Here is a 21,582-nt window from a genome sequence, read left to right as displayed (position 1 = left end):
AAAAAAAAAAAAAAAGAAACGAAAAAAAATCTGATCATTTCAGGCTGTAAGTTCTCAGCGTGACATCCATCAGCTTGTTGGTTACGAGCCTCTACCTGCCATCTCAGTTGGACCGTGATGAAGGTCTGAGTTCTGAGCTCCAACTTCCCAATTTGTTAACTCCATTCCGTCCTTCAGTCTTTGAGGTTTACTCCCCGGCTGATTGCACCGGCCTTCTTCCTACCTGTTGTACTCACTGGCAGCTTGTTGACCTCTGCAGGACACAAGAAATACAAAACAGGTCATTTACATTTCCAAGTAATACGTCTCTGCTGTAGAGATCGTGCACGTGAGGTCACCGTTTTCCTGGTGCCACATTCCCGGTCAGATAAACTGCGATGTGATGAGTGGTTCGCTGCTGAATCGGTTTTAATGTTCGCTGAGAATGTGCGACAAGTGCGCAGTTGCATTGGTCTGGAATTTTTCTTTTTGATACATGCAATTTAAAAAGACTCCATCTATAAACGGGAAACTCACATGTCCTCAAAAAGCGACTAATTCCCATTAAAAATGAGACAACAGCAGCAAAGTAATTTTCACATTGTAGGAAAGAATCCCGATGGAGAGATGTGGTGTACTTTTAATAGCACCTAATTTAGTACAGCTTAGCGGCTGTAGAAAAATGGTCGTTTCAACTTTCTTTTTTTGTTTTAACTAATTCACAGAATGCAAACGTATTCGTGAAACCATTTGTTCGTCCAGCAGGTTCCCTCCACTGTTTACAGGACAAAAAATACTGTAACTAAAATATTGTTTGTATTTCAAATTACAGTACTGTATTAAGATTCCGTTTTCAAAAGCAATGTTTCCTATTAAACACAAATGTTTTTAATACCAGTTTTCAATGTATTATTAATTATTTCAAAATTCTAATTCAAATATAAATGTACAAATGGAACGGATTAGGCTATGTACATATAAAATGAGATTCTAGTTACGAAATGACTTCCGGAACAGATTAATTTTGAAAGTAGAGGTATGGACTGAAGTGCAGCCTTAGCATGATTATTATGAATGTCACCTACACCTAACACACCCCAACACTAGCCTCTAAACAAATCACCTTTAAAAGGCGCTTGTACTCAGCCCATCAGGGACACCGGTCTGCTTGAGACTAATGTAAAGGTGGAAATGGCAAGAGACAAAAGAGGGGAAAGGGGGGGGGGAGAGAGAGAGAGAGAGAGAGAGAGGAAGAGGATCAATGACAAACAAAATTTAAAATGTTATTCTACGTCATTGGTCGGGATGGTCAGGTGTAAGAGGTTTCAAACACAAATGGTCAGCACCAAGTGTGAAGGTTTTTAATTTCAGGTTAAAATATACTATACACACACACACACACACACACACCACACACACACACACACACACACACACACACACACACTCCCTACCTGCGTAAAACTGGGCATTTTAGAGAAATTTCACCTTTTTGTTTATACGTCTACCTCGCACTGTACGTTCTGAGTAATATTCATAAGCAGTTTCATTTTTTTTGTTTTTAATCATGTAAAGATTAGAGTTGTGTATGAAATGTGCTGTTACATAAATACATTTTCTTCACGTCAGTGAAATGTAATAATAAAAGTTGTGCAATTATACCTATTTGAAGATGTGCAGGACAAATAATGTTAATAGTGAGTAAAAGCGACTCTTTTATCGACAGACCCAGTTCCTGATTTTGAATGTGGTTTGGGATTAAATGACTATAGATGTGATTTATTTTTCTCAAATTTATAGTGCAACTGGGTAAGGCTTCAGGCGATGTCCTTGTTACATTTTAATTAATCGCATCTATAGTCATCTAAAGGTGTCTGTTGCCCATTTTATAATATTTTGGTTTGTCATCTCAATAGATTTACAATGAATAGATTCTCCTTTAATGACACAATTGTCATCAAAAGCTTCATAAAATCTGGAGAAATCACTGTAAGAGGTGATGAATGAAGAAAAATTACTGAAGGATTTATGCATTATTTTATTGTGAATCATTCCATAACTGGTGCAACTTCTCTGCGATGTCATCATCTTATTCAGGAAAAACAAAACATGGAAACTCAATCGACAGGGGGTGAAATACAAAACAGAGCAAAACATTCAGTCCCCTTACAGAAATAAATGATACAGAGCACATAAAACTTTCACATTCATGGGGTGTCTAATGGACAAACAGTATTTCTTGACTTTATTTTCAAAAATTAACAACAGTGGTTTTTGATCAGTGTATTGACATTTATGAATATCCCATTGAGTATACCGGTGGTGATGTCACCATTAGAGGCCAGGAATGAGCGCCGGAAGTGACATTTGTTTCCAGAAATTCACAGGAAAATGGTGAAAGATTGTTATTGGAAGTCGAATCTGCAACCGGAATTCAGTCTGGAAGATGTGACCAGAACATGTTCTAACTCATCACAGCCAGCTCAAGGTGTGACCAGAAATCACCGTTCCCCCCACCGACAGGTCTTGCTGAGGGAATTTCACCTCCCCCTCCCTCTTTTTTTTTTTTTTTTTAAATGGACCCTGGATGAAGTTTTTTTTTCTCACCACATCTGAGAGGGTTCTGTTTGTATGGATAAACCACCATTGATTTTCCTTAGAACTCAGAGATCATTTGTTACATCAAATCCCTGATCTGTCCTGATTGACACCACCACCTGGGTGAAAGTCTTTTCTCATCACATCTGCTTCATGGGGGGAGAACACACATTTCCTTAGAAACTGCCGTAAACTTGTCACTCGCCGGAGCCGAGACCATTTCTTCAAGCAACTCTTTGTCTGATGGACCAACATACCCACCCCCAGCCCCAAACACACACCTTTTTTTCACCCTCAGAGGGGGAGTGAGTCTGTGGCTGAAGCATTTCATATTCTTAAATTAAAAAAAATTACCCAATCTAACCCCACATGTATTCCAGAAAATCCTGATCATACAATCTACCAACTTATTTGAGATTCAACTACAGTCACTTGGCTAACCAATTTGTCATGATAAACTGTCGATAAAAAAACAGGTTGTGTCCCTGCCATTATACTTGCTTCACAAAATTGACAATGAGAAGTAGGATATCACAATATTTAATCACTTTTTAAAACAGATGAAGTTTATACTCCATCACTTTCTCCTCTAATCAACATATTGAAGACATTATTTAGTCAGATTCTACAAATTGCCATTAAGTGACACATTATATTGTGATAGAATGATTAAAAATACTACGTCTAGAGTCATTGTTTGGATTTACCGTAATTCCCGGCCTACAGAACACACCTGGTTAAAACCAGGTGCGCTAATACTAGCACCGCATAAACCGCAGGTTCAAAGCGTGTCAAAAAAGTTGCGACTAATAGGCCGGAAATTACAGTACTAAAAATTCCATCATGAGTTTCTTCAGATCAATTATTCACTACAGTGGAATATCCGTCCATCCATCCATTTTCTTAGCCACTTATCCTCACGAGGGTCGCGGGAGTGCTGGAGCCTGTCCCAGCTGTCAACGGGCAGGAGGCGGGGTAGACCCTGAACTGGTTGCCAGCCAATCGCAGGGCACATAGAGACAGATGACAGTCACACTCGCAATCACACCTAGGGGCAATTTAGAGTGTTCAATTATTGCTGCATGTTTTTGGGATCTGGGAGGAAACCCGAGTGCCCCACGCAGGCATGGGGAGAACATGCAAATTCCACACAGGCGGGTCCGGGATCGAACCCTGGACTTCAGAACTGTGAGGCCAATGCTTTACCAGCTGATCCACCGTGCCGCCAGCCGAATATTATCATTTAAATATTGCCACAGTAATTTTTGCACACTACTTCGCCTCTTTAATCCTCACGTTCAGCGAAATATTCCCACGATATTGTATAAACACAATGTAGCAGCAGTCATGTACAGCATATGCTGTAGAAAATAATTGAAACGACCAAAAGCATCAACCCTAGTGAGTTGACGACCATGAAAAATGATTAAATATTGCAATATCCTACTTGCCATTGTTGATTTTGGGCAACAAGTGCATACGACATCAGTTACAGAACCGCTTTTCTATCTCCAATTTGTAATGACAAAAGGGTCTCAGAATAGTGCCGGCGTTCCTCCACATTCAGAGGAGCCAAATGAGGTGGAAAATGAACAGATCCCATTAAAGATAATGACTTGATTTTGTGCAGTGTTCTCAAAGCGTCCATCACTCAGTACTGCCTTTTCCGTCATAGTTTTCTGCGTTTACCTCGATCAAACCAACGACAGAGGAGATTGTGCCCATCAGTCCCACGAGCCATGCCGGGAATTTTCCTGCCCACAGGAAGCCGGGTGGCATCCAGTGGATGGCATTACTGAGGTCTGTCATAGCTCTGAGGATGGAAAGCAGCTCTGCTCGCATCTGCCTATGGATCTGACAGCGGCTGTGGGAGGCGGAAAAGATTAGTAGAGAGAAAACATTATCTCATATGCTGTCCTTCATTCCTCTGACCAGGGGAGTTAATGAAAGAAAACTGGAGCTACACCACCTGCTTCCGTCTTGGTCACATTTACCAAGCTTCCTCTTGAGCAGCGTCATAACACGAAGTGACCTGGGAAAAAAACCAAACAAGTTCTACCATATTTGCACAATACATGCAAACTATGGTGATAGAGCACAATGGAAAAATCATAATTCAAGGTATTGACTAAGTCACCCGGAAGAAGATGCACAGATGAGCAGAGCGCCGACTTCACCTCAGGATCCCCAGCAGCAGCGAGGTTCCCCAAAGCACCGTGCTGAACAGCCACCACCTGTCAGACTTGACCCGAACGAGGTGCGCATCAGCGGCCCAGGCCACGTGTTCACACGGGTAGTAGAGCTGGTCAGCCACATTCGCAAGTACTGATATGCAGCGAAGGATTCCATCTCTCTCCTGGAGACGACATGCGACATAGGTCGGTGTTGGCATCAGTGGAAAGCAAACATCCGTCCATCCACATTCTTCATCTGGGTTCCGGGTGAGTTTTGGTTCAGTTTGTGCAACCGATCCTCTACTTATAATTACACCATGCATTTGCAACATTTGGCATTATTAGAAGAAGGAAAGGGACACCTTGGCTCCAAATCCATAACTCTGGGAATAAGCCAGCATGGCCAGATCATCAAACAGCCTCAGCACCGTCCTGCAGTGGCTTAGCTGATCAGAAAACAGAAGCAGACTTTTCCCAAGGTTGGGCGACGAAGCATCCGCATCTGCCTTGCGTGAAAGAATGCCTCCGACCAGCTGCGAGCCGTAGCAGAGCGTCCTGATCTGCAAAGAGAGTCACAAACAAAAGACTTTGGCGACAACGTGTATTTCATATTCTTTACACGATATCTGACTTATTTTATTCATTCTTTTGATCGGACAATATAGCACTGACCAAATAAATTAGTATGTGCAAAGTATTTCCCCAAATAGGAGCTTAATTAATCACCATGTGCATCAGCCATGCTTTGCCTCAAAAAATAAAGTCCTTCAATTCTTCAACTGTAAATAAAAAACACTTTCTCCAATGAAAACAAAATCCCTGGTCAATACGAATAGACAAAGGAAATGTATATTATTGTTATAGCACAATAAGACTGCCCTGTGATTGTCTGGCAACCAGTTCACGGTGTACCCTGTCTCCTGCTGGGATTGGCTCCAGCACTCTCGTGACCCTCGTGAGGATAAGCGGCACAGAAAAGGAATGGATGCCTAGCACCATAAATATTTATGTTTAGCCTCCTCAGGCTGGTGATCACAATTGAAAAGTACAGTTCCACAGCTAGATAATTTGAGTTACAGAACTGTTTACTTGGAATTTAGTTTTTCATTTCAGGATACGAAGAGCGATGGAGTTTATTTACACAGGTTTAGATTGACATGAAGAGTTGTTGAATATATTTCTATGCGGTTGCTTACGTGCCACTCCCGCACGCTAGCTTTTGCCAAAAGTGAGAAGGCAATCCTACGAATGCACAAACACACCAGACATTGGAATTACAATCAGGCTGAGACGAGAGCAGGCGAGAAGTGGTTCGATTCGCATCCGCTGAGGAAAGTGATTGTTATCTTAAAATCAAAGGAGAGAGCCTTCCTCCCGTCCTTCTCTGTCGTGCAATCGTGAAGGCGGGGGACTCCCCCAAAACAAAACTGTGTTGTCATTTGAAGTGCAAATGAAACAAGGAACCAGGCACTATACTCACGACTTTATCTCTGCCCCTGTAGGACTCTAAAAACTGAACAAGGCAGTGAACAGAGTCCTGCATGTCTGACACGAGGTCGAGGGGTTGTCAAAATAACAACAACAATAAAAAAAAAAAAGTAACCAAATGAAGTGTACAAAGTCTGTCAGGCTTGCTTGCGTAAAACTTGGTTCACTTGACATCCTCGTTTTTCGACTGGACTGTTGGACTCCGACCACAAAACAGTTCAGACTCATGTAGTCGATCGCCGAGCTTCCCCATCTTCTGCTCTGAAACGCACAACACTGCTGCCCTCTAACGTACGACTAATTTATTGCTCAGTTGACAACTGTAGATGATTTTACAATCGTTAAATATGAATATGTATTTTATTTCATGTATGTATGTATAAATGTTCTTGTTTAAAAACGGTTCATTATTATCACCATTATTATTACATGTATTTGTAATCATTATGTATCTGTAGTCAACTTCATTTGGGGAAGTCGGCGGATCATCGTTTAACAACGGCATCGTAAACTTTTCTTAAATACCAATGGAGACAACACATCAGACATACATCTACTTAAATACGAGGATTTATTTGAACTGTTCTCAGAGGTGAAGCTAAACAAAAGCTCCAGGAATAGTGTCAATTGCATACAATAACTAATTGAATCTTTTTTTTTTTTGTAGCCATAACAACTCTGTAACTAACAATTTTTGGTCCTCAGGTTTATCTAGCTTTAATATGCTGTAGTCTGTTTGGATTCATTTCTCTCTCATATCTCTATTTATTTATTTATGTGTGGCTTGACATGGAAATAGTCAGTGTGCAGAGTTGTCATGTGGATCTGAAAGAGAAAAGAAGAAAAGCGATAAGAAAATGCATTTCCATGGCCAATCATTGCCATCATTCAAGGACATTTAACTCACCACTGGTGTGACCAATATCGTCATAAACATCCCCTTCCCTGCAAATGAGGATGGAAATTTGTAAAGATATTCATTTTCATGACAGTTTCCTTTGTTTCATCTCCATAGGATTGGACTTCAACACCAAGAACATGTTTTGTGTTTTTTGTAATGGAACACTAATTATTGTTTTAATGTCTGTGCATGTTATAACTTCCATTTACTGTGGAATCTCAGGTCACCAATTAAAATGATTCCATTCTGAAACCGAGGTAATTTTTCTCATTAAAATCACAGTAATTAAAATGCAGTTAATTTATTCCCGCCACAAAACGGTATTATAGCTACCTTATTTTGATCGATGTGTGCTTAAAACCATACTGTCCAGTACAAAAATAGGTGGAAACACAATTTATGATGATGAAATAACAGTGGGCTCCCTAGCAAACCACTGTGCTGTGACTAACCCTTTTCAAGCACAATGTTTACGTTCACCGTGGTTACTAATAGCCCTAAATGGCCAGCTTTCATGTTGCATTGGAGGCCCACTTAAAAAAAAAAAAAAACATCTTTGACAGAAACACAAAATCCTGAGCTTCCATGGCCATGCCAAAACTAGCGTAAGTAAACTAAAAGTAGGATCTATCCCAAGGTAATTTTTCTTTCTTAAAAAATGCGCATGAACTGAATTGTTCATAAACTGAGGTGCCACTGTATGCAAATTTAAAAAGTAAGAATAACTCACATTGGAATAAGAAGATTTCTGGAGACATAACCATCTGTAAGACATAACACAAGAAGACCCTTAGAATAGCCAAGTTGAGAGCAAATGTTGACAATGTATGTACACAACTTTATTTTGAACTATTCATCTGTTAGAAAGTTTTGCTCACCACAAAACATACATCAATATGAGCAGAGAATATGCTCGAATGTAGTATTGGATGCATGCTCATATAGTGTATCATGTTGTATTTTATGTACTGGTTTCTTTTTATTTATCCTTCTGGTGGTAATCTGGTCGTGTTTCAATTGTCACTATGAAAATGGACTTTGTCAATAAACTTTACACAAACTTCAAGTTGCCTTTCATACAAACACCTCCAGTCAAAGTCACAAATATTGCAAATGCGATGTGTTCACTGACATTTTCCCGTTGTGTGGTTGTGGCACAGAACTTTCTTGCTGTTGGTGAGCTGGACGACATCCAGAACGTCCCCGGGAGACACGTGGAGGTCTTTCCCGCCTGGCTTCTTCACGACAGCGTTAGGATCAATCATCACGGTGTGCAAGACCCTCAGCGGACCGTCAAACTGACACATTTAGCACTGGTATATTAAATAGTGCAATAATCTTTCGGACCACATTCTAGCATCATATTGTCAACTGCCCAACAAAGAAACCATGAGTAATGAAAACGTGTAAGGAAATATTGACCTTGAATTTTTTCCTGAGTTCCTTTTCCACATTGGCGTCAATGCTGAAAAAGACCAAAAACAATTTTATGGCTTGTTTTCTGTTATCCAATTTGAAAATAACGCTCCTGTCATCGATCACCCTTTGCTAATATACTTTAAGATACAAATGAATTGTATGGGATGAATATTACATTTTAGATTGCAAATGTATAGGTCTATGTTTCTGATGACTCACAACTGGTGCATGTACTGTGTATTCTGCAAAATGGCTGCCGATTAGCAAGGAAATAAGCAGTGAAGCTTGGCAACAAAATTATTGGAAAGAAAACATTTTTACACATTTTTTGTATTGCTTTATGCTACCAAAATACACTCACAACGTATCCTATTTCCACCAATGCCTATAACTTTCCACTAGACTGCAGTATTGCTCTAGAAACACATTCGTCTAGCTATGGTATTCAAAGGGTGAGTATTTTTTTCATGTATTATTATGTACTATTATTATTATTGTGGTCAGGTTTTCTTACACATGTATGACTGGAATATTAAAATGCTACTCATTACTCAATAAGTGATTCTACTGATAAACATTTGCTGGTGCTGACAGCTTGTACATTGAAATAATCAATGGGTTCATGTAAATATCCGTAGAAAAATGTGTTTTTTGAATTATTATAAGAACAAATGTGAGGAATAGCAGAATGTGTTTGACTTTGGCACTTCCACCGAAAATGCAAAACATACATGTACAAAGAAATAAAACACTGTACCGTAGTTCAGGTGGTGGTGGTGGAAAATCCTCATTGGAGAGATGAAAGTCATCATAATAATCTGTAAACAAAAGTAAAACAATTGGTTTGCTTGTCTGTGCATGATGCGTCTCCAATTCTGTGAAGTTTATTTTGGGAAGCACTTCCAATAGTCACTTGAATGAGACTATTCCTCACATTTGTTGAATCATTATGCATGGATTAGGTTCCCTATCACGGTTGAAATATATGTGAAATATGTATAATACAAACTGTCAGTATTAAAAAATAATATTCAAAATAAAATTCTCATTATTTCTATTATTATTACTGAACAGAATAAGTCTTGTTTTAAAAATGTGTGTGTGTGTGTACATGCCCACCCAAGCCTTCATAAGGCCATTGGCATTAATATGATTTGCCCCCCCCCAAAAAAAAAAACACAGCACCACTGTGACACCTCTTTTTCACTTCTACCAATACAATTTTTACACAATAAAGAACATAGGATTTTGACGTCTATATCACCCCTTGAAATTCTTTGACAAAGTTCTTAAATAAAAATAGAAATACTTTATATTGTTGGAGGCGGGGGGTGGGGGGGGGGCAGAAGCAGCCATTTAGTGTCTCATGCCTTGGGCTGGCATTGCGAGTGGTTTTCTAAGGATTCACAGTTACCGGTAGCTCCTTTACAGTACTTGTATAGTGTTTGCACTTTGGCACTTACTTTGACTGTGACTCAAACTGCAAATATGAAGAAAGAAAAAAAACAACAACAACACGTATTACGTAAAAGGGCCAGAAAGAGTAGTATAGTACAATTTTTGCAGCATCAGAGCATTTTTAAGGTTCAGAGCTCCGGTGCTGCAGGATAAAGATGATACTACAGTGTACCTGTTCGCGGACTGGTCTGGAGGAGGTGGAGGTAAAGTTGAGCCATCTGTTCTTCTGGACTGGATCAACTTGCGCTTCACCGCCTCATAGTCAACATCCACACACGTGTTACTGATGTAACCATCTGTAGACCAGAATACAATGATGAGATATTTTTAAGGGGTCGGTGTCTGGCTCACAGGTGACCATACACTTTATAAAAGAATAAAAAAATGATGCATGCACATACTGCTCATGACCTGCCCTATTCTTTGCGTTTCTGTGTGACTTCATGATGAACATTTGGTTGCGCTTATGCACTGATGATTTTTTGCGTTCATTTTAGTCCTCAAACCAACTTAAGAGCTCACGACAAAAAAAAAAAAAAAAAAAAAGCTCGACAGTGATCTAAAACGTCATCAAATGTCAAACTAGTGAAATAAATAAATAAATTGGTACAAAATTCACAAAACGTTGCCTCACGGTATTACAAATGCTAACCTTGTGCGTGATTGCTGGGTAGGCAAAGGAATCACGTTTTATAATATTTGGTTCCATTTGTTACTCTTTTTGTGTCATCTAGGTTTACTTTCATTTTCAAATATCAGCAGTATCGTGTGAAGTTACTTTTCATGCCAAAAATATATAGCTCCGGTGCATACCCTTCAAAATAAAAGGCAGCAAACGTAAAAACAGGAAGTCAAGTTTAAACTTGCACATACAAACAATTTGAAGTGATAAACCAGTCACAGGTAACTATTTTAATAATACAGTACTAAATTTAACATTTAGCTGAAACATGAATCAATAAAAATAAAGTCAATTAAGTTAGTTACACACACATCAACTTGCGTGTGAGTTTTTGGGCATGTGCTGTGGCAGACAGCAGCATCTGTGTGAGTGTGCTGATTGTGTTTACTGCAATGATGACTGTGGCTCTTCTTTCCCACATGTGAGGACATTACAGAAAGTAAACATCCTGTAAAAACCCATCAAACAATGCCAATAAATTTGAAAAAAAAATCACTATGAATTACCCTGAAAAAAATGTGTGTGGCAAAAACACTGCGTAACTGTTGTCTCTATTGAATAACATTCATTTGACATTGGTACGACAAGCTAGTCACTAAAATAAATTCTGGAAAGATCCAAAAGAACCGGCCCATCATTTCATGTACATAAAAGCCCTCAAGCGTCAAGGTTGTCGTGCATATAAAGCTCACACTTTCCATCCTGGTTGCGAGCCAGCCACTTGCCCTCGGGGTTATTCCTCAATCGGAGGATCTCCACGCTCTCGGCTTGGTGGACCCTGAGGTCCAGTTTGCCGCCGCCGTTCCAGTCGTGGCGAGCGACGGCGGTGTGGAGAATTTCTTCCTCAGCCTGCAGCTACAGAGCAATGGAAGACATGGAAGCTAATGTCGGGTGGCAATGTTTGAGTTTCAAGATGGACGCATGGTCCATACAGTAAGAGGATCAACAAAAGATGGATATGGTTGCAGTCTTACCTGGAATATTCTCCTGAACTCTTTTTCTCTTTTCTGTTCCTGCACCACCTTTCCAGGATCCCTCTTCACCCTCACTTGATCACTGTATCGTTTAGTATTTGTGAAAACAGTACGACCAAAAGAACCGCAGGGCTACAATCATTGCTACTTGTAGTTGGGCTAACACACTATCACCAGTACGAAAGCTGAGTTACACATTTACCGAAAACATTTCATCACATGATGCTTAAATGTTGATTATCCTGTTGTGGGGAAGGATTATACAAACACAGCTAACAGCTGTTGTAATGTTAGCCCTGATGCGAACACAAATTGAGATGCGTTCTGGCTATAGAGCTCGTGCACGTGATGTCAGGATTTGGCGCCATAATTCCAGTCAAACAGAGCTGCTTGACATTGTGGGAGACATTGAACCGGAGTAGAATATTCACAATGCCCGAGACTTGTTGTGCTGTTGGTTGGCACAACAGACGAGACAGATATTCAAAGAGATCATTCTATGGAATACCATCTGAAAAGACCAGAAAAAATTGATGGATTTCGGCAATTAAACATGATGGATGGTGCCCAACCAAAATACACACACACACACCACACACACACACACACACACACACACACACACACACACACACACACCACACACACCACACACACACACACACACACACACACACACACACACACACACACACACACACACACACACCTGTGTAGCGATCACTTCATTTCAGGTAGGCCTTATTCTTCTCAATCTCAAATAACCAATAAGTATTTAGGATGCCAAGTTGACTCATTTGAGAAGAATGCCTATTTTAAAAAAAAAAAAAAACATCGGTCACAGAGAGGTCTATGGAGGTGCGTGTGTGTGGCCGCAATACGCTTCCGTGTACAGAGGAGACGACTCCCCGTCCTAAATTGTTTTCCCAATCATAGTTAATGAATGCGAGTTTGTGTAAAACCAGGGGTCAATTATTTAAATATTGATATTTGGATTGAAAAAATTAAAAGTGTATAGAGATTGTGCACATGATGCACAGTACCCAACGAAATACACACGCCTGTGTAGCAATCACTTGAGGCAAAAACATCGACTTCAGCATTAAATATGGGTCCTTTATGCAAAGTGTCTCTCATTTTTCCACGTACCTTCGTTTATTATCACCTTCTAAATGTTTAACGGTACCGGACAAAATTCTAGATGTCATACTATAAGACATATTTTCGTATCGTCTCCACGGACTTAGCATTGAACAATGCTTTGTTTGACCGACAATATGGCCAGTCACGTGATTTCAGTGGCGTAGATTTACGAGCTGTATTCCAACAATTTTGCAGCTCACTAAGGTAGGTGGTCTATGTTGCTATGGCAACAAAAATATAAAAGTTCTTCTGACAAGCCAGTGCCATTTTTGTTGTTGTTTTTGTTGTACTGGTAAACATTTAAAGTGTAAACTTACTCATCAATATCCTCGTACACGTCATTTTCATCCTGCAAGACAAACGTGGTGAATTTTCAAGTCAATAATAAGCACTTTTTAATATAATATGCATGCTTCAGAAGGCATTATTGTATAGATCTGTGAAATATATTTTTCAAATTTTAGGCGGATTTTTAGACAGATGTGAAATTTTGCTGTACCTGTTTTTTTTTTTTACATTCCTAACATTTAACCTCACAGGTTGTATTGTCTTTATTTCACGATTAATAGTTTCAATCACATGATTTTTCCCTTACCCTGTCGTTCCACTGTGAGCTGCTGTTTCCCATTGATTCTGAGAAATAGAAAAAGGAATAAATACATACAAATACGGTCAACTGTGCTCATCAGTCCAAATAAATTACATAAAGGGCTGAACTGTCCGAACCAAAAGCAAGTAAATTGGCGATCGTGCTGGATCTTTGGAAGTGTTCAAATGTAAGATTTCACATGATTTACGGTGATAAATAAAATGTAGCCAATTTAGCCGATATCTTAATGAGTTTTTGTCTACGAGATTTTGATTGCACTTATTCTTACCTTTGCCCGACAAGCTTGCAATGTCATCGTAAGTGTCATGGTTGACGTCAATGTCCCTACAATGACAATTGTTTTGTTTTGGTTTTGATGTTGTTTTATATACAAATGTCAAATTTTTTTTAAAAGAATTTCTTGAATCAATCTGAGTCTGACCTAATTTCGACACTAACAAATACTCACGGAGAAGTAAGATGGTTCTGCTGCCAGCTGGGTTTGATGGCTTGTGAAGGAGGATTTGACGGACTGGTCACTCCAGCTGCGGCTGTTTGTCTTGCTCCTGAATCGTTCAGGATGAAAATTTTAGAAAATGACCACCAATGCCTGTGTACAATTTGGAATCTTCAATAAACCTAATGTCCACGGAAATGGGAACACCGGGAGAAAAAACCCACACAAGCACAATGATGGGACTCAAATTACTCACAGTTGAGATTTGAACCCACAACTTCAGAACTGTGAGGCAGACAGTCCTCTGCATCAATTAATTGTTGCTTCATGTATCACTATTTTGAATGTTAAATAAATGGGAAGCATGAGGTTGACACCTCACTCCTTCCATTTTTGAATTTATTTTCCATTTTGAAATGCTCTAATTGAGTCACATATCATCAGAACATAAGCAATTAGATTTGAATTTGATTTTTTTGACTACATAGCACTAAAGGTCATTTTAGACTTGTCAGTTAAAGTGCAACTGACACCCCAATATACATTTTAAAATAGATGTTGTTATGAAAATTACATATAATATTCAGTTCAATGTCCATACAAAAAAATAAATATGAGTGGAGAGCGTGTCATTTAATGTGCAAAGTTGCCCAAGTCTCGCTCGAGATCCCACTGGGGGCCATACTGCCTGCAGCGTCGTATTTAGATGATAGGCGGATCACTTCTAATTAACAACAGACTCCCCGACAGCCGGACGAAGAACCCGATGAAATATTAAAAATAACAGGCCTATGATTGTTCGATTTCCTAACTCTTTTACAAGTCTTGTGTATGTAGCATACTCAGGAGGACCCATGCCGGGCGAAGTAAGTACGTCAGGGGTGCGCAGACTTCGGTGGCTTGGGGGGAGCTCCTTTCTCCTCCCCGCACGTGGCCAAACCACCTCCCCGCTGACCCACCTCTGCATCGGCAAGCCACTGGCTAACAGTGGTACTGCATTCCTGGAACATTTGCTGGAAATAGCATTTGTTCGAGTTTGGTGACTATACGTTGTTTGGCAAGTAAGCTTGTGTTACACGGTACTAAACTGTCTTTGTACTTCTATTTTGTTATTGTTTTGTCTTGTATTGTGTGTGATTTGTCTTATACGCAATTCAAGTGCTTTGTTATAATTTGCTGGTTTGACTAAGGAGATGTATTCTAAATTATCTCATAACATGCTATAAACTGTGAGACAAATTAGCCCCCTAGCTGTCATTTAGAACCCGCAAAGCACCTCTGCACTAAATTTTTCACAACAAATCGAGTCTTTTGGAAGCATGCGTAGAGTGTATCCATTCTCCCGATTGTTCTAGCAAAATCCAGCAATACAACAAGGCGGTATTTTGGCTGACACGCGGGAAAAAAATAGCTAATTTCTTGCCGGTAAAACAGGAATAAACACACGAACTCGCCAGTGTGGGCGTCTGCAAAACAATGGCACTTCCTGCATCATCTCCAAGACAAATGCTGCGAGAGGATTTTCACGGCGGGAGATGCAAAAATCCATATTCTGACGTGTTGTGAACAAATGGATGGGTCCATTCTGGCTGACTTTTTTATGTCTTATGTATCAGTGACCCTTTCAGAGTGTTACATTTTTACTCAAAATAGGGGCTGTACAATCAAACGTTCCATTGTGTCAACATTTGACCCTGCAACAGAAGAATTGACATTCTATAATTTTTCTATGAGAAAAATTGTTCATACGAAAACAACTTTCTCCCCAAGTGGGGTTTTGAGCTGTCCTTTGGCCGAGGGGGGGGGGGGGGGGTTACAATAGGGAATGTCTTGATTAAATGTGGGTATTTGAGGCCCCTTGAGACTCTTGTGGTTCAAGGTTATACAAATAAACCTGACCCATGTATAGCTATACTAAAATGTTCATAAAATTGTGAAGGGTGTACGTAGTGACTTTTGGAAGATACTCTATGCTCTCCAGCAACTAGATACATACTCACCCGCTGTTGTCGTCATAGCAGGAAGAGGCCTAGCTCGCTGGGTAGCCCTCAGGAATTGGCCCAGGTCAACCTTGTGTGGTCGTTTGGGTTTCAGGGGTAAGGGTCCCACGGGGGGGAGGGGCTTCCTCAGTGGGATGATATTGTTTGCGCTCCTCAGTCGCAGCGGGAGAGGAGTTAAGGTTGAACCTGCTGGTGGGGTTTTAGAACCCGCAGGACCCCTCAGCATCATTTTTTCGAGCATGTCCCCAGTATGCTTGATGTTATTAACGCCCGAAAACCAGGGAGATGTTCTGGCTCCTGTATTTGGAGGAGAGTTGGTGAAAAAGAATGGCTCAGAGGGATTGGAAGGCGCCATTGCTTCTTGTCTTTGGAACCTGAGCATATCTGGACCAGCTACGTGTGGAAGCACGGTCGCTGAAACTTTGGGCAGGCAATCGTCCCTGTCTGGTGTTGATGCCTTCGCTCTCATGAGACCAGGCCGTGGAGATTTTGGAGAATTGCTGTCCCGGCTGCTGGTGTTCAAGGTGCTGGCGCTGGTGCTGCTGCTGAACCTGGCCCTCAGAGCCTTTACGTCAATGCTCTCTTCCTGACAACAACAAGAAAATACTGATTTGTTTCTCAAGCAGGTTGTTATCAGTAGAAGCTGTACTCAAGCCCGCGTAGTGCACAGCAATCGGCAAAGTGCAGCACATATTTGGAAAATCAAGAACGCTACAAGAGGAAAAAGGCCATCCCTTGTGCAAAAACTGTTCAAGTCACCCCCCTCATTCTCAATAGAATATAAGTCAGGGCCTTACTTTCTTTCTTCTGGTGAAGCCAATGTTTTGCTGTTTTCAACAAGATTAATGTCATTTCCTTTTTTAGCTTCAGCTTTTTAGCAGACTTCTGGAGATTTAGGATGAAAACTGACTGGTATTTGGAAGTGTTCATAAGTTCCTCCAACTTGACAAAAGTGCCAACCACAATGATTTGTGTTGTTTCCATAATTCAAAAAGGTATATTTCTGGCAAAAATAGAAGACCATAGCCACAGATGGCAAAGCTTCCCCGTGGCTATAATGTCAAGGTGAAAGAAGTTCAAAAGACTTCAGTGGTCCAAAACCAAGCACAAAAATGGCATCAATTAGATTTTTTTTTTTTTTGTAATGGCCCAGCCAGAGCCGAGTCATAAATCAAACTGAACATCTGAAGAGGGATGTGCCCACGAGAAGGCTTTTAGCTTTCATTTGAATTAATTCTGCAAGCGTGAGTGACCAAATTTGACACAATTTTCAACTTTGGAATCCACAGAGTTAATTCAGTTAAAGCAAACGGGGCTTCAGCAAAGTGCCGTTTTGCTCGTGCTTGCTGACACCACAAATTTATCGTTGTTTTCGTACTCCACTCCCCAGATTATTTGTTTTGAAATTGACTTGTACATCTTATAGTTGACAATTAAGGCTAATGATAGTCATTTTGTTCGCATCACAAAACTTTCATCTAGTTTTAAAAAGGATGTGTTCACTTTTCATTCCAACTTTTCAGGCACGTGACCCAATTAAAAACCAGACCTAAGTCTTTAAGTTCAGACTTTTAACCGCTTTATTGAGGATCATTACTAAGAAGAGTCTGCTGACAACAACCCAATGACAGCAGGTTTAAATTATGCCCTAACATAAGGAATCTTTCGAGTGAACGTCTAGAAGTTGTAACCTTTGAAGACGCAGACAACCTGTGAAGGAAATGCGACAACCGCACCACCATCCTGCGCTGGCTGCCATCAAAATGTTGCTGCGTGCTAGAACTGCTGCACCGAAAAGCTGCAAGACTCACCGCGAGTCATCTGGCTTGCAGGCAACAAAGGAAACAGATACAAACTTTGGTTTTCCATCTTCAGTTTGGAGGGTTCGAGTGCACATCAAATGCGACTCAGTTCAAATCATTAGGCACAGATCCCGTGTACGATGAAATGAAGCTGTGGGTCAAATCTCTTTTTTTTTTCTTTTTGCAGTGCTAAGCTAAATTTTCATATGTGTTCTGTGTGCATTGCTTTATATGGCAATTAACCTTTTTAAAAAAATATAAACAGAGTGTAAATAAATAAATGGCAAAGACGTTTCAAGTAAAGCAAACCTAGATTGACCTGCAGATGTATGTAATTTAAAATGTTTTTTTTTTAAAGCTAAAATCCTGGACAGAGTGCATATTTAAAATATCAATAATAACAATATTTCAGAGAGGAAAAAATGAACAAATGTCACTTTTTAAAGCCAGGGATGTGGTTTTCCCAGTCAATCAATCCCCACTCAATCAAGCTCGTTTGAGTCCTTGCCTTATCTTGCAAAAAAAACTTTGTTGCGCTGAAAGAAAAAAAATACTTGTGAAGTACTTACCATAATTCCGTTAGGTGGTGCCAGACGTGTCAGGGCAGTTTGGAGGTAAAGCTTGCCATGTTGCGCAGTGATGGCGCGACCCCGTTAATGTGACATGTGGCTGTGCACTTGTTCAAATCCAGGAAGTGACAAACCTGCAGCATCATAACACAGATACACAAGTAAAGAATTAGGCAAAGGTGTATCCATACATACGGAAGTGTATTGTTGCCTGTTGGTGAGCTTTTTACGGAATTGTGCTTTACCCGAAGATTGCCTCTTACGTATGGAGCAAGAACATGTAAGTGAATCATTTCATTAAATGTATTTATTTATTATTTTCTACATCATAATGTGAAATGAATCTGCGTTATAACATGAACTGAATCACATTATAACATAGAGCATATCATGTTCTAACGTGAAAGTTTCACACTATCACATGAAATGAATTACATTATAACGTGAAACTTTTCACATTATAACATGAAATGATTCACGTTATAACGTGGACTTAACCACATTATAACATGAAACATATGTAATAACATGAAACATCCACATTTTAACGTGAAACATATCACATTATAACGTGATAGCGATTTTTTTTTTGCGTATGGCAGCATCATGCTTCCGTACATACAGTATGTGATTGTGGCTAAATGTTTTATTTAGACTAATGTATAATTCATGTTTGCATGTGCTGCCCATTAAAAAAAAAATTGTTGTTAGCAATTATTATTTTATTATTTCAAATGGGGTGGGACTGTGTTTGCGTGGATAGCACTTTCGCTTCACAGTTCTGAGGTTGGGGGTTTGACTTATTGAAGACTTGAAATTAATGCTAAAATTTGGGATTCTGATTTGTTTGTCTATACGGGATGAGCTTGACGGGCAATCCAGATTGTACCACACTTCTTGCCCAAAGGCAACCGTGACCCTCATGAGGATAAGCGCTCTAGAAAATGAATGTTAAAAATGATCTCTCGTATTGACTAAAAACAGAAAATATACGAGGTCAATGTAGTTTATTTACAGGAAGAAAGGTGACTGCAATATGTGGTGCTAAAGAAGTTTAAGATCAGGAGTACTCTGATATCTGATGTTGATGTCTTTATGTTTTGTTTGTTAAATGTACAAAATGTCATGAAAGAAAGCAAAACATAATTGAGAAATTGTTTACGATAAATAATCCCTAAAATGCTGACATCTACGATGGTGCTCCTTTCCCGTCTTCTTTTTAACACTTAAAGTATTTTTTTTAACCAGACTGCACTGTTAACTGAGCCATGAACGCTGTAGAGGGCCTGAAGCAAGTAATAATCTTATTCGACTTCATGATGATTTTAGAAATTATTTGTTTTAGATCAAGTTAGATTATAGAGGGGGAGAAATGGAAATAAGAGTCAAATGATATGATCTGTTTACAGAGTGGCTCATGAGCGTTTCCTGCCGTACAGAATTCATTTGAAAGAGATCCGTGAAGGAGCCACGCTAGCGGCCACTGCAGGCCGCGGTTCTTGAACAGGAATCTTGCTGTCCACAGCAGGTGCGATATTGCCTGACGACATGTTTTCAGATGCGTTGGACAAGGAGGCCTCGAGTGGACCTGTCCAGAAGTCTCCTAAAAGACTTATGTAGTAATAATAATAGGGGTTTAAAAAACAAAAAACAAAAAAAAAAAAAACAATTGAGGCTTTGTCAAATAGTAGTCTGGCTTGTTCTAATGTCTGACGTTTAAAAAATAGCTGCGGTGTTTTTCATCAAGATGAGAACGCCGAGAACTTCATATTTACACCATCACTTAGCGGAAACTGAACGCATGCTGCCTGCAAACAAACATACTTGAAACATTGTTTTTAACATCTTACATGGAAAGATTTTTTTTTCCCAAGATATATCGTGGGATGTATATTGTGCTGAAAGTGCACATAACTGTAATCTTTCAGTAACTGCCCGTCATATTTCAACTTGCTGTAATCATCGGTGACATAAAAATTATGGAGAACTTCCACCAATAACTCAAATACCTGTAGAGTACTGTGAATATTTTGTGTCTTTTGTGGGTTACCAGATGCGCAATCTTGACATCGATGAGGCTCTAGTTGTCTTCTTGGTGGTAAATTCAGGGCAGAACTCTTACATCCTGTTTGTCTTTCACGAACGAGCTGATCCTCATGTTGAAGAGCATGAAGGGAGAAAAAAAAGGGAGGAGGGTGCTGATATGAGTGTGAACGCGGATGAAGGCATTATTATGTCATATAATTAGACAATAGATTGATGAATTAAGTAGCGAAATCAGAAGCCTGTTAAAAAAATAACTACTACATTTCTTTTCAAAGCGGGATTGTGACAAAAATGCTTGTAATATCAAAGCATTATTACATTGGAATCCAATTAGCAATTTTGATTCGCTTTCGCAGGCCACATAAAGTGATGTGGCTGGCTGAATCTGGCCCCTGAGCCACCAGTTTGACACCTGTGTTATACAGTACTGTATTTCCAGCAGCATGAACATCTTTGCTGTGAATAAATTCGCTGAACATTTGCAAACATCAACATGTTCATTTCCGCTGGCACTGCACATTTTTGTTATTTACTTAATTTCCCTTGCCTCTGTGGAGTTTGCATGCTCAACCAGTTGTAACACGCAAAAAGGATATAGCAAAACCGGAAGATTTAAAAAAAAAAAGATCGGAAGCTGAAATAACTGAGAAAAGGTGAAACAATAAATTGAGCAGTTGTCAGCATATAAACGCGGATTTATATCATTTCTCTGTGAATTATACTCAACCATCCATTTTCGCTTTTCCTCATTGGAGTTATCTATCAATCTCAATCTATATATTGTTGGAATTTTTACTGCCCAGAAAGGACAGCAACATTAGTGTGGTAATCCAATCAGGATAAATGCAATGCTTGACTTGTACAAAGTCAATAGAAAAGTTTTTCATGTGACTCACCCGAGTCTCTGGATGAGAATTTGAGTCAAATGCTCTTCTTGTGCTTGCCCGCCTCCTTGCAGCTGACTCCATTCACAGTAAAGCAATGGCGACTTTCAACATCCACATTTTGCACCAGTCGTAGCACTACTGTTCAAACGTTTGATTCCACAAACTGTATGCAGACAAATCAAAGGGAGCAGGGTTACGTAGACATTCTTCACCTTTTATTCATTCATCTATTTTCTTTGCCGCTTATCCTCACGAGGGTCGCGGGGAGTACTGGATCCAATCCCAGCTATCATCGGGCAGGAGGCGGGGTACACCCTGAACTGGTGTCAGCCAATCGCAGGGCACATGGAGACAGGAAACATTCGCACTCACAATCACACTTAGGGGCAATTTAGAGTCTCCAATTAATGTTGCGT

At 39.8% G+C, this 21,582-nt stretch overlaps 2 protein-coding genes across 3 annotated transcripts; both read right to left on the bottom strand.

Moving 5' to 3' along the window:
• Positions 1-2,018: 2,018 nt before the first annotated feature.
• On the bottom strand, positions 2,019-6,471 carry pex11g (peroxisomal biogenesis factor 11 gamma). 2 transcript variants are annotated; one of them, XM_061826239.1, is made up of 5 exons: positions 6,232-6,471; positions 5,114-5,311; positions 4,755-4,933; positions 4,547-4,609; positions 2,019-4,441 (listed from the first exon to the last, which is right to left on the bottom strand). In XM_061826239.1, the coding sequence occupies exons 1-5, from the start codon at positions 6,292-6,294 to the stop codon at positions 4,225-4,227; spliced, it is 720 nt and encodes a 239-aa protein (XP_061682223.1). In that variant the 5' UTR covers positions 6,295-6,471; the 3' UTR covers positions 2,019-4,224. The 2 variants fall into 2 exon arrangements, with proteins under 2 accessions (XP_061682223.1, XP_061682224.1); XM_061826240.1 differs by lacking the exon at positions 6,232-6,471 and adding an exon at positions 5,478-5,496.
• A 386-nt stretch (positions 6,472-6,857) lies between these two features.
• si:ch73-40i7.2 (FYN-binding protein 1) lies at positions 6,858-18,283 on the bottom strand. Its single transcript, XM_061825393.1, has 16 exons — positions 18,234-18,283; positions 15,863-16,448; positions 13,875-13,971; positions 13,695-13,750; positions 13,412-13,449; positions 13,134-13,165; positions 11,674-11,755; positions 11,392-11,554; positions 10,190-10,313; positions 10,023-10,039; positions 9,317-9,377; positions 8,563-8,605; positions 8,273-8,438; positions 7,871-7,904; positions 7,147-7,184; positions 6,858-7,064 (listed from the first exon to the last, which is right to left on the bottom strand). The coding sequence occupies exons 1-16, from the start codon at positions 18,234-18,236 to the stop codon at positions 7,039-7,041; spliced, it is 1,566 nt and encodes a 521-aa protein (XP_061681377.1). The 5' UTR covers positions 18,237-18,283; the 3' UTR covers positions 6,858-7,038.
• Positions 18,284-21,582: the final 3,299 nt, after the last annotated feature.

The sequence above is a fragment of the Syngnathoides biaculeatus genome, chromosome 7 (genome assembly GCF_019802595.1).
Source record: "Syngnathoides biaculeatus isolate LvHL_M chromosome 7, ASM1980259v1, whole genome shotgun sequence".
NCBI classification, from domain to species: Eukaryota; Metazoa; Chordata; class Actinopteri; order Syngnathiformes; family Syngnathidae; genus Syngnathoides; species Syngnathoides biaculeatus.
This window is presented reverse-complemented; position numbering and strand designations above follow the sequence as displayed.

What these genes read in the sequence shown, in the direction of transcription:
- pex11g (XM_061826239.1), bottom strand. Translation starts at nt 6,294, where the DNA reads ATGCAGGACTCTGTTCACTGCCTTGTTCAGTTTTTAGAGTCCTACAGG. An exon ending in ACAGGGGCAGAGATAAAGTC is followed by an intron (nt 5,312 to 6,231) that starts GTGAGTATAGTG and finishes CTCTCTTTGCAG; the next exon opens with ATCAGGACGCTCTGCTACGG. An exon ending in GTTATGGATTTGGAGCCAAG is followed by an intron (nt 4,934 to 5,113) that starts GTGTCCCTTTCC and finishes TGTCGTCTCCAG; the next exon opens with GAGAGAGATGGAATCCTTCG.
- si:ch73-40i7.2 (XM_061825393.1), bottom strand. An exon ending in CAGAACCATCTTACTTCTCC is followed by an intron (nt 13,751 to 13,874) that starts GTGAGTATTTGT and finishes TTGTCATTGTAG; the next exon opens with GGACATTGACGTCAACCATG. An exon ending in CAACCACACAACGGGAAAAT is followed by an intron (nt 7,905 to 8,272) that starts GTCAGTGAACAC and finishes TATGTCTTACAG; the next exon opens with ATGGTTATGTCTCCAGAAAT.